This window comes from Ambystoma mexicanum, chromosome 12, assembly GCF_040938575.1.
Source record: "Ambystoma mexicanum isolate Mex_15411 chromosome 12, UKY_AmexF1_1, whole genome shotgun sequence".
In the NCBI taxonomy this organism is placed as follows: Eukaryota; Metazoa; Chordata; class Amphibia; order Caudata; family Ambystomatidae; genus Ambystoma; species Ambystoma mexicanum.
The window spans coordinates 520943083-520955435 of record NC_090936.1 but is presented as its reverse complement, the minus strand read 5'-3'; the positions used below and the strand labels follow the sequence as shown (position 1 = coordinate 520955435).

General features: G+C 46.4%; 1 protein-coding gene across 2 annotated transcripts in view; it reads right to left on the bottom strand.

Annotated features, from left to right (window-relative positions):
- SLC37A3 (solute carrier family 37 member 3) overlaps positions 1-12353 on the bottom strand; it is a 429185-nt gene that overhangs the window by 147628 nt on the left and 269204 nt on the right. For both annotated transcript variants that reach the window (XM_069628820.1, XM_069628821.1), the window contains exon 12: positions 968-1015. In XM_069628820.1, the coding sequence (XP_069484921.1) occupies positions 968-1015 (48 nt within the window). The remainder of the gene's footprint in view (positions 1-967; positions 1016-12353) is intronic.

Genomic DNA, 12353 nt, shown 5'->3' with positions numbered 1-12353 from the left:
CAATACGACCCGCTTCGACTCTCCAAAATGTCCCAGTCCATGAGCCCAAAGTGCTGGAGAAACTGCGGAGAAAATGCCAACTACTGGCACATGTGGTGGAGCTGTCCGCACATCACAGTGTTTTGGACTGAGGTCCTGGGATGGATCAAAGAAGTAGATGACATCCACAGAGAACTTGACCCACACCTTGTTCTGTTTGGCCTTGAAAGAGTCGAGGAGGATTGGTTTCGGGTCAAAGGCCTGGCCCCCCAGCTATTACTGGCGGCGAGGGCCCTAATAGCGACCAAATGGAAATCCCCTCTGGTCCCAGGTAAAACCGAGTGGATTAAATTGGCCACGAGCATTTACGTGATGGAAACAATCACTGCCTCCCTGCACAATAAATCGGCGAAATGTGAAACTCTATGGATGGACTTCAAGAATACATATATCACACCTACTTATGACTCCCAACCAGAGGAATCCCCAAAAACCTGACCGAAAGATGCTACACCTAAGAAATATTACAAAGGATGAGACTCATTTCCAGCGACCATGGTACTATCGGAGGTGACACTGTGTCAATCATATGATACTAATACTTTTGTCAAACTATTGCACTTGTGAAGTACACCAACCCAAGTGGGGGGGGAGGGATGGGAGTGGGTTATGGCGAACAGTCAATGAGACATATCCAGATAATCGGGACTGTCGCACTACTAAGAGATTCCAGTATACTGTTTTATTATGCACCGTTTGTCCGACTTGTACCTCTGGAAGATGTATGATTTTGTTTGAATATTGTTTGCCTCTTTGTTTCTCGCAAAACCAATAAAGTTAAATTTAAAAAAAAAAAAAAAGAAAACTGAGGCAGCAGCAAAACAATTGTATTCTATCAACATGCTTAATGAAGTTTGGAGATGCTTTTAAATACAAACATTTTCACGTACATATACCTACACCATTAGAGCCTGAGCACTGAACCTACCTGTAATGGCCATGATAAGGGCATTTATTGGTTTGTTGTTTGGTGAGCCTGGAAGAAAGAAAAAAGCAAAGACGTGTTATAGAACTTAATATGCAAAAGTTAGACCAAGGCGTCAGCTCCTTGCATCATTTCATATCCTTGATGACCATCAATCAGCTTCCATACTCAGCTACACATTCGTCATTCTCCATTCTGAAATCCATTGACTCATAGTTGAGTCTAATACGCCCCCATACCCTTCGCACCTGCCACATCAAACGCCCTTCGCTCAGCCAGGATTACACCTCCCTAATATTGCTAGACAAACTGGCTGATGTAGAAGATGGGTTTAGCTATGCACAATGCAGGCGGCTCCACTTTACTGAAGCATTTCTTGGCTGATCCCTATATTTTCATCCCAGATTACAGCTCATGTATGCTCCTACTTATACCATTTCCCAATAAACATTCACTTTGGTGGGATAATGGTTAGGCCAGAAATCCCATTTTGTTTTTTTTTCTGCTAACTGAGGTAGTCCTGTAGACATTTTGGCGTTGTAACTTAGTCAACAGTGATACTTTTTCCAAAGTATAAGTGAAGACAGCAACTGCATTTTTGATGTGCTTGCACAGGTCGCGTCACTTTACCTTGGTGTGAACTGCCTTATCCGAAAAGTGTTTTAACGTTGCATGACAGCCGCTAACTCTTAAAGGCAGGTACACCGCTATTTTGTTCAGAGCTCAGAAAGGCCCACTTGTGTGAATGGGATACAGCCCTATCTGAATGAGGTCTGCTAGGCACCTCAATCAACAATCCTGCATATGCGACCTCAAATGCCAACAGAGACAATAGAGCAATTCCTGAACCCCTAGAACATAGTAACATACATGATATAAATGCACACCCTGCACCAACTAGAGGAAGAAAAATTGGTTATTTTAGCACCAAAGCCCAGAGATGACCAAAAGAGAAGTTTAGACTTAATACCAGACACTCCTAGAAAATGTATAACAGTTGGCTATTACAATATCTAATGTAAAATACCATTTTAAAAAGACAAGAGTAAAATACCAAATCTTTAAAAATACAGATAACATTCCAGTCATTTGCCTAAAACTCCAAGGACAGAAAAGAGACAGGACAAAATGTCCGAGAACAGGTAAGTACCTTCCAAATCACTTTAGAAGAGTTTTAGGTACGTCCATAAGGTACCCGTATTGATGGGACAAAGTCTGTTGGCACTGCTTAGGAGTTCTACCCCACAGGTGTGCAGAAGGCAGCAAACATCCCCAGGAGGACCTCAATAGCATTTCCAGTCCCAAGTTCAAGACCCAATAGTTGAGGGGCATCTGTTACAATAACCTAGTCCATGGGATTGTGAATGAAGGCAAGGTATACCTACTGGGAATGCATTGATAATGAAGCATACAATCATGTACTATCGGGTGTTTTGTCTGAATTTGTGGCAGAGGGCTGTGTGAAATCATTAATCCAAGATGGCCACTATTACGGATACTCATTTCGTTTATGGGCTGTAAATGCTATTAGTGTGGTTCCATGAATGCTAAATAGGTTTTTTGTTAAACATGATCATAGTAATAGATAAGTTCATATAAGGAATTTTACTATATCTTTTACAGTTTCCAAATTATAGCCTTGTAAATGATTGCTACTTCATCACAAACCTTCATCTGTATGCTTACTAAATTAGAAAGTCTGACATAATTTGCAACTTTCTCTTTGAAATATACCATTTATTAAAACAATAGCTATTTACATTTTAAGAGCGAAATTAAGGTTTTACAGGTCATCTTCTGAATCCAGGGTTATTTTTCATGATCTACAGAATCGTTATCACAGAGCTCTTCGTCGCCCCTGGACCTACACAGTTCTGTGCAAATTAGTGAGTGAGTTCAGCATTTGCAATGCACAACACACCGTCCTTTGACGCATGCACACCGTACCAGCTGTATGATTGATTGTGGTGCACATGGGAGTGTACACATTTTAGGACAATATTGATTATCTGCCTTCTTCCACCCAAATTGGGAGATTCTGGTGTTGATCAGTGCGTCGCCACTCCATCACCTGGCAGTGAGTCCTTAAGATGTATGGTATTAGAGATCTTTTTGGCGGCAGATTGTCACTTGGCATCGCTTTTTTTTGGTGAGCACCCACCAACGCAATTGAACAATGTCCAAAATCTTTGTTTCTGGCGAGTATACTTGACAAATTAATTGCTCTATTCAACATCATCTTCCTTCTTCTAGACATCCAAGTCTTCCCAAAGCTTCAAGGATTTATTTTTCTGAAGTCTTGAAAACTTTCCAGGAAGACAGTTTTCTTTTCTTCGTAAAGCACCAGGTAACATCACATCCTGAAAGAGCATGAAGGCATAGTAAGGCCTGTACCTTTGTAGGCCCTAAGCAAGAGCACACACATTTGAGATCTATAAATCTATTAGTTCCAACTCCTGTGACCGACATGCTGTCAGATGGGAAAAACAGTGACCACCACAGTGAAAGGACAAAAACATTGGTATCAGGTGGAAAAATGTGGAGTGTAGTAGCAGGACGACAGGAAACATAAAGTGAGTGAATAATTATGTTTGTGTCTGCCTTCTCATGTGTGCTTTAAATGTCTCCAAAATCATTTCCATCCGATGACCTGGCTTCATTTCTTCAACTGAATACCAGGCTTCTTTGTATCCTCTGTGCGTGCAGCATTGCATAATTTGAGAGGTAAGCTGTTAACTTATCTTTAGATTTAGGATACAACAGGAGAGTTCTCATGGAAAATTTCTGGATATTTGTAGAATCTGAATTTGTACTCAACAGGGGTTTTTCCTGCTGGTTAGAAAGGGATTTTTATACTCTGCTCTGGTGGACAGATGTATAGGAGGCCAACCTAGTTAGCGAACAGGGACAACTCTGGGAGATGTAGTCAAACCAATCAAGGTAGCATGGAGAGTGATCAAGGCCAATACTGTAACGCTCACCTGGTATCCACAGGGACTTCACTCAGCCTGTTCTGACCTGTTACGACCTCGAACCCTTCCCTGGAGTCTACTCGACTGGAGACTGGGCCTGAAACACAGGATTGGTAGAGTTTAACTCCCTATTGAATGCTAAATAGGTGTGCTTGAACCCCTTCTTCCCCGGGGTCCAACCCTTCCCTTTGATCCACAGCTCACCTTGTTTTCCTGGAAAGTGTGCTCTCCGTCCTGCTTTCAGCACAGGGGCGTGTTGATTGATGCGGGCTTGTTGCTGTCTAGTTACTTCACTGGCAAGAGTCCGACAGGTAAGTATAATGATTGAACAGTTCTCCAACTTCGTTCCTTTCCTTCCTTAGATGATGGCCGGCATCCGGGGATGGCGACGTGCTGCTGAGATGAGTAGCGCTGAAGGTGAGTGAGAGCACGATGCGCGATGCGACCCTTTCATATTTGTATTGAACTGAGTTCTTTTTCTGTGTCTTTTAGGTGCCGCGACGTTTTCAGCGTGGTTGCCGGTTATGAAGAAGAAATGCAGTGAGTAAACGCGGAATGCAGTACCTCTAGATGTTTCCACGCTAACCTGGAGTGTCTTTTCCCTCTTGCAGATGGATGAGAAGTTCCAGAGACAGAGCTCCCCCAGAGCGGCTGAGATTCAGGTAAGCGTTTGAAGCTCGTACAGTCTTTAAAAATAAGCGAAGATTTGCTGAATGCCTTTTTTCTGTTCTTTTCCCTTAGGAAGCGGCGTGCCAGGATGGGAATGACACCGCCGAAGATGCCCGCAGAACAGAAGGAGCGATGAATGATGGGCAGAAGCGCTGCAAGGTAAGGCTGTTCCTAACGGTGTTCTTGTTCTTGCAGGAGCTGAGCGCAGAAGAAAGATGCAGGCCTACTGGAGACCAATCTGAACACAGTGAATGTCACGCTGCAGGTGCAGAAAATGCAAAGCATGTTTCTCAGCCTGGGCGTGGCTTAAATAGTCTCTGGGTATCCCAGGTGTCTCTGGGCTGAACCAGACCCAAAAGACTAGACTGCACATGCAGTTCTGGGAACCAAAATATGTGGGGGCATCCATCTTGTCCCCATCAATGCACTACAAGTCCAGTCCCCAAGGTTATCCTATGGGAGTGAGTGAGTCTGGTGCCACAAGCGCCAAGTCTTGACTCCAAGTGGGTCTTTGGAGGGATGGAGAGGCCCTTGAGGGCCATGTAGGTGATCGTGGCCTGGCTCCAGCCTGACATCTTGGAGGGCTGAGGACATGAGGGGCAGGAATCATGACAAATACTCAGGAAGGGGTGAGCCTGGTCAAGGTTCCACAATGAGTCCAGAAGGTAAGTAATCGAGGATTAAACTTAGACAAGTATTTATAAAAAATACTATATGCATTTATAGTCAAGCAAGCACTATACAAATGTCTATAAACAAGTAATATCACACAAACTAATAATAAAATACATATATACAGCTCCAGTAGCCTGTGTAATGAAACCACAATAGCCTCAACCCACAACACACTGAAAGGAAAGGTATGGTTAGATTTGTAATGGCAGTCCACAAGAATCACAACCCTAACTTTAGAAGTCCAACCCTAAGTTGACTGGGGCCTTGTTCCATGAAAGTTCACAAAGTTCAAGGTAGTTTTGTAAGGCAGGAAAAAGTTAGGAGGAGAGTGTTGGGTAAGACTTTTATACATGTGAATAATTGTCCTGACCTGTGTCAACCACAGAACCTTTTGCTTGGACATAGTGATTATTTTCCCTTGTCCCTAGGTGAGGGGGAATCTTTTTCCCCTGCTTTCACCTAGTATTTTACTCTTTTTATGGGTGACCCTTTTATGTCTTTCCATAGTGTGTGATTGGAGTTAGTTTCCTATAACCTTTGGGCTGACTGTAATGTTACCATGGCAGCACACAACATTTAAATGCAGGGGTGCTGGGTTGTCCCTTTGGGCTTCCCTTTTTAATTTCTTTTACTACCTCTTGAATAAACTACTGTTCCCAAGAAGTAAAGTGGGTTTCCCATCCCGTTTACATTTTATATAGTGAGCCAATACACCCCACCGTATGTGGAGGGCTGGGGAGATACAATGTATCCCCTTTCCCATTTACATGGTAGCATTTTTGCAAGTTTACTTGAATGGCTGGTGGCAGTGGTTTTACCTTAAGGACTTTTTAGTCTCATTATTCGCAGGCTGTCAAATCAGCTGCAGTAGTGCATGGGGGAGGGGTCACCATTCTGCTAGAGTGGTGGGCTCCTCCCCCCCCCACCCCATGCTCGAGTATCCTTGTTTTTTCTTAGGTCTTCTGCCGTCCTAGGCGGGAAAGATCTTGGCTGTAGTTTTGTCTTCAGCGGGAGTCCTTTGTATTCCCAGCCAAGGCTGCAGAAGGTCTGTGAAGGCAGAAGTGAGTGAGGAGTATAAAACTCTGCAGCCCTTTGTCTTTCACCTAGCCTGAAAGGAACCAGTTCCTACTGAGGCACTGGCTGTCCTGATTGGACAGCCAGACTGTCCCTTTCAAAAAACTGCATGGAGGGTTTGCAGAAGTTGTGCTGTGGTTCCAGATAAAGACTCTGGAAGCTGCTGACAAGTCGACCACTGGAACCAAATCTGAAGAGGAAGATGAAGAAAAGACGGCAGTAATCATTTCCAGCAACCGGAGAGCCTGTTGTGTGACCGCAACCTGAAGTAGCCCTTCCTTCCAATCAACCTAGGGGTCCCGAATACAACGATTCCTACCCAGAAGCTAGTGCAATCCACTGGTCTTGAGAAGACATGCAAAATGAGCCATCCTCGACGTGCTGTGACCTTGCTGGGCTGCAAACCGCCAATACCAGGGGACATCAAGCATGAGTGCAGTGCAACGTCTTTCGAAGTCCGAATCCTGCTGAAACTTTGGAGGACTCCTGCGGGACCTCCAGAGACACTATTCGAATCCCTAAAGTCCCCTCACTAGAGGTTTGACTCAACCCTTTTGTTATTCGATCCTTTTCATTCGAACCTTTGACATATAACCTTGAGCTCTCACTCTGTCCTCATCCTCCTTGACCGCTTGTTATGCTCACCTGGCTTCCACAGAGGCAGCGATCAGAACTGGACAGCTGCGGTCTCCACCAATGTGACGCGTAGGGCCGAGATGACGGAGTGGACTGGCCCACCTAGCTTCGTTTGCTTGGCCCCTAGGAATATTCTTCTGCAAATGGAGAAAGGGAATTAACCAACCGCGGAGTGGAGCGTAAATCACCCCCACCCCCGCTGTTCTCCCCACAGATCACCTTTGATGTCCCCTCTTATAGTCTCACCTGATGGTTTGAAAAGATGAGCTCTCCATCCTGCATTGAGCGTAGGGGCGCGTTGATAACCAGTTGCTTCAATGGCTCGAAGGAATTGGCGAGTTCCAGAATAATATAGACTCCGAGATTCCCAGCAAGACGCTGTAAGAGTTCAAATGCCTGACTTTCACTCTTGTCCGATTCCTTGCAGGTTGCAGCTTGACCCTAATGAAGAGTTCCTCGTGGCAACCGGTAGTATTCTGGTAAGGATTTGTATTTTCCAACATAGTTCGATAAAATGATGTCAATATGTTACCTGTTGCTTTCTCCCTTATTCAGGCGCTGAGAGAAAGTATGAAGTCTCGGGGGAATAATACCTCCGGCGGTAAAATCAGGTAAGTCTATTGTGGTGAGGAGGGTTCCCCTTGTTAGTCCCTTTGTTTCACCTTGCTGTCCTTTTGTTTCCCCTTAGGGGCCGGGGTTCGGCGAAGATGCAGTGGAAGCTGCGCCGACCCGTGAAGAGGAATAGTACCCCCGGTGGTAAAATCAGGTGAGTCTATGGGGGGGGTAACTAATATTCCTCTGTGTATTCCCTTGGCTCACCTTGCTGTTCTTGTCTTCTCCTTAGGTGCCGGAGTGCGGCGGGAACATGCAGGAGGATGCGGTGGAATGTGAAGATGCTGCGAAGGCCGGTGAGTTCAGCGCGGCGCTGCAGCATGCGAGGCGACGCGCATAAAATAACTTCTTTCTTCCAGCTCGAAGGCGCGATGGATCGGGAATTCAGGTAAGGATCAAAGGTATTGCTCTTGTTCTAACCCTTTCTCCCTTTTTCTAGAAGTTCCAAACTCGAGGCGGGCGTGGTAGATGGCTGGATGCAGACTTGCAGGCACGGTGAGCGTTACGCTGCTGGATGCTGAATAACGCGAAGCGTGTGCTGCTCTTCGGGCGTGTTTTAAATAGCCCCCAAAGTAGTCCCAGGTAAGTATTCCTCCCCAGCCCCACCCGAGTAAAAAAAATAGTCCCCAAGTAAAGTAGTCCCTTCCAAGCCTCTTTTGGCTTGGAGCTCTTGCAGCATGGTCTGCATCAGGTAAGTTTTAATCTATGAGCCTGGCGCCAATGGCGCCAGGATTGACTCTCCATATGAGCCTGGCGCCATAGGCATCAGGACTGGACCCAAATAGCCCCTAGCAGGGGTTGTTGGGCTTGCTTAGGATAACATGATGTCCGCTTCTGAGGTTGCTGGACTTGGTCTGGGTCCCCGGGGTTAGGCATCATGACACCTCTCCTCTGACATGGTCAATAACGCCACCCTGATCAACCGTCTCAGTGTGAACCTTGGCATCACTGGTCAGGCTCTGGCGTGGCTGACCTTCCTCTTAGACCGACCCTCCCAGTTCCAACTTGGGTCCTCTCTCCACCACCTCTCTTTCCACATGTGGGGTTCCCCAGGGCTCTATCCTCTCACCCTGGTTCTTCAATGTCTATCTTGCCCCCTTGGCCCACCTGAGCTCTACTTTCTCCTCTAACTTTCAGTGTTATGCGGATGACACCGCTCTCTTTCAGGCAACCCTCAGCCTCCTCTACCTGCTCGCTCAAGGCGAGTAAGATTCTTCTCATTGGGACCCCTGCTCCCGCTTTTCCCCTCTCCCTCTGGCTGCCCCCTTCTTAGGCCCCCCCTTTCCTCACCCTGTGAGGCAAAAAACCTTGCTGTCATCTTCGACTCCACTCTCTCCTTTTCTCCACACATCACAGACCTTGCCAAGAAGGCCCACTTCCAGCTGCACCTCCTCAGAGGTATCCTACCTTTTCTCACCTTCCCCCAGAAGCTCAATGTCTCTAGAGCTCTGGTTCTCTCCAGGTTGGACTACTGCAACAGCATCTTTCTCAATCTAGCTGTCTAACTCTACTCTTCGCCCACTTCAACTAATTCAGAACAGCACTGCAAGACTCATCTTAGGCCTCAAGCTCAGTAACTGCATCTCTCCAGCTGTGAAATCTCTCCACTGGCTCCCTGTGGCCATGAGGATCAAGTTCAAGACCCTGCATCCTCCACAAGGCTTTCTGGGTCTGTGGCCCTCTCTATATCCAACACTCTGTTCCTAAATACCTTCCTTCTAGAGTCTTCAGCTCAGCTACCTCAAACTCTCTGCGGGTCAGGCGCTTCTCCAGAGTGGGGGTAGATCGCTCTCCTTTGCAGGTAGGTGCCTCCATCTGCAATGGCCTCCCTGCCTCTCAGCCTTGAGCCGGATCACCTGAAGTTTCGGAAGCTGCCCACGACCTTCCTCTTGTCTTCTTCCTTCTCTGCCCCTGCTAATCTACCTTTCTGCTTGTCCCGACTGGTGGCCTGGTTGCCCTCAAGATTCACACAAGGTTCCACGCACCCCCTCCCCCACTTGACCAGTCACCCTGCACTGCCTTCTGGCCTACCCAGTCCGGTCTCGGACTGCACCTGTGCAGTTCTCTGCTGTCCTCACACTCTCAGAGCCATGCTGCCCTGACTGCACTTACCCCGTCCCTGCATTTCTCCCCTCAGTCTTCCCTGCACTTTCTTGTTGCACTTGCACGATCTGAATGTCACAAGGCCTAGTAATCATTTGTCTTGTCCTCCCTCTGTTGCCCCTCCTTTGATCAGGTCATTGCGATCAAAATTCACCCTCCATGTGTTTTAAAGGCACTGTGTTAATCCTGTGGCCGTCATTGGGGCGGTATATAGAGCTTTGAAGAAGTCAATCCAGCCAGCCTTTGACACCCCATTTATTTGAGAGAGATTTGGATCTTGACTTGCTCGGTCAAAGGCCCCACAATGCGGCTGTATTTTTTAAACTAATAATTTTCAGCATCTGTTCTGCGTCCCGTTGAAGAATGGCACTTTTATTGCCTTTCAGCCAGTTGTAGGCGTTTTTGATCATTCTCACCGAAAGATTCCAGTCTGATGGAGCGGCACTCTTGGCACGTCGAATAGAGGTCCTCATCTTCCTTTTTCTTGTGACTATCAATTTATTATTATATGCGTGGAGATGGGTGTTCGCCGCGTTCCCAGTTTTTCTTTTAACCAGGAAGGGGGCCAGTATTTGAACTTAGCAAACTGCTTCCAGTGAAGACCTAATAGTTGCTTCAGCAATTTTCTGTTGGAGACATGCTTGCTAGCTGCACATTGTTCTTCCTCATTTTTAGTCTACATCCATTGTTTGATGTTTCCAGGTCTGTACCCACAAGTTGCTGCTCTCAAGTTACATCACTAGAAAATGACATTTTTAAGGTGATGTGATCGCCGGAGATGGTCTGCAAGCTAAGCTAATTACAGACTCAATCAAGTCCCTGGAAACTAAGATATAGTCTATGACTGAGCCTTGAGAACCCCTTTTCCAGCTATAGTGGGAGTAGCCTTACATTTCATAGAGGCCATTTATGATGTGTAGGTTCCTACTTTTCATTAAGGTCATCCAGAGATCACCTCTCTGGATTTGGGCCTTAGAAGATTCCATCTGCTCTCGAGTATATTTCTGTTGGTCCTCCAAACAGTGAGTTCAAATCACCACACTGTATTATTGAAAGTTTCTTTTGGCTGTAAGCATCATCACCTCCTCCAGCAGTTCTTTTGAGCTTAGCCATATCGGATTCCAATAGACGTTAATGATTATTAACATCTTTTTTCTTTGACGGCCATTGGATCCCTTTGTGTCCCAAAATATTCTGTTGGATGTAGGGCCCTCCTGTAATGTGAGATCTTAGTTTAAAGTCTAAACCATTCCTGATCAAGGTCAACAGTCCCGCTAGTCGTCGGCTAGGATTCAAAAGTGTGTAAATCCATCTCAAACTGGGCAGTCTCGAAGCCAGGTTTCCTGAAGGCACACAAAATCAGCCTCAGACCAATTTAGCTCCCCTTTAGCAAAGAGGTAAGACAAACCCCTTGTGTTCCATCATATAAAAGTGACCCCCCCCCCACCACTCCAGGCATGGCGGTTGTCCTATTGAGAGGGGTTAGATGATAAAAACCAGGCCAACCAGGACCAGTTATCCACCTGTTGTATTTTATCGTTTTTCTTCCACCAGTGTCACAATGTATTGTCCTCATCAACTTTAACCCGACCAGTTTGGAAGCGGAGAAGGGGTTATTGAAATTAGGTACGGCTGGTTCAACCATAGTTCTCACCCTGGTCCCTAGAGGGCACCTATAAAGGGACCAATGTCTGTTAGGGGGAGAGGTGGGCCTTTCATAGCTAGAGCTTTGACTGAATGGAGTTGGTTGGTGTTTAGAGACAAAGTTGCCCCTCCCCTCGGTTGCGTTAGTCATGTCGTAGCTCAAAAGAAGAAACCGCTCTTCATTTTCAAATTTCACAATGGCCAGATCATCTGTGTTTATTTGACAAAGGGTTGAAATACACTGACATAGTCTCAGGACATTCTTTCTGTTCAAGATCAAGTCCAGGCCTTTGTCGACTACTCGCTCCAGTCTCCGGTGCAGCCCAGCGGTATTCTTCCGACCCTCTCCTCATTTCTGTCCCGGGCCATGGATTTTAATGCACTAGGTTTTAAGAAGGATTGATTCCCCTTACTAGGGGCTAGCTTGCCCCTATGGCACTCCATGTTGGCCCAGCGAGATTACGTGCCGAAGTGTGGTTCTGCCCTGAGTCAGACCTGTGGCATTTGTCACTAAGGCTTCAAGATTTTCTTGATTTTGTTTTCCCCAGAGTGGCTTCTGAGATTTTAACGAGGACGTCAGGGCTCACCTTAAGCCCCAGGCCTTTACTCTGCACTGTTCTGGTTCCAAAGCTAAGGCAACCGCTCTGTCTCTTCTTGCAGGCAAAGTTAAGAATTATTTTAGGAGGATCCTTATACCCGGTGCTCCCACACTTTGGCTAGCATTCCGAGCTGTTGAATAGATCGAAGTATCATCCAAGACAATGCTCAGGGAGGTGCCTTCTCTGGCCATTGAGTAAGTTGATACATTTCAAAGTGTATTTAGCACCTCCTCGTCTGAGGGTTTGTCTCTTCCATACCGCGGGTTGCTATCCGCTGTGGACCCTGTTCTTAGACTGTTGGTTCCGTTTGCAGAGTGTTGGTTTTATTGCAGCGCTTAGGGGGCACATTTTGGATCAGCCTGCAGAGGCTCTGAAAGGGGTGTCAGAGAATGGGCCCGTCTCTGT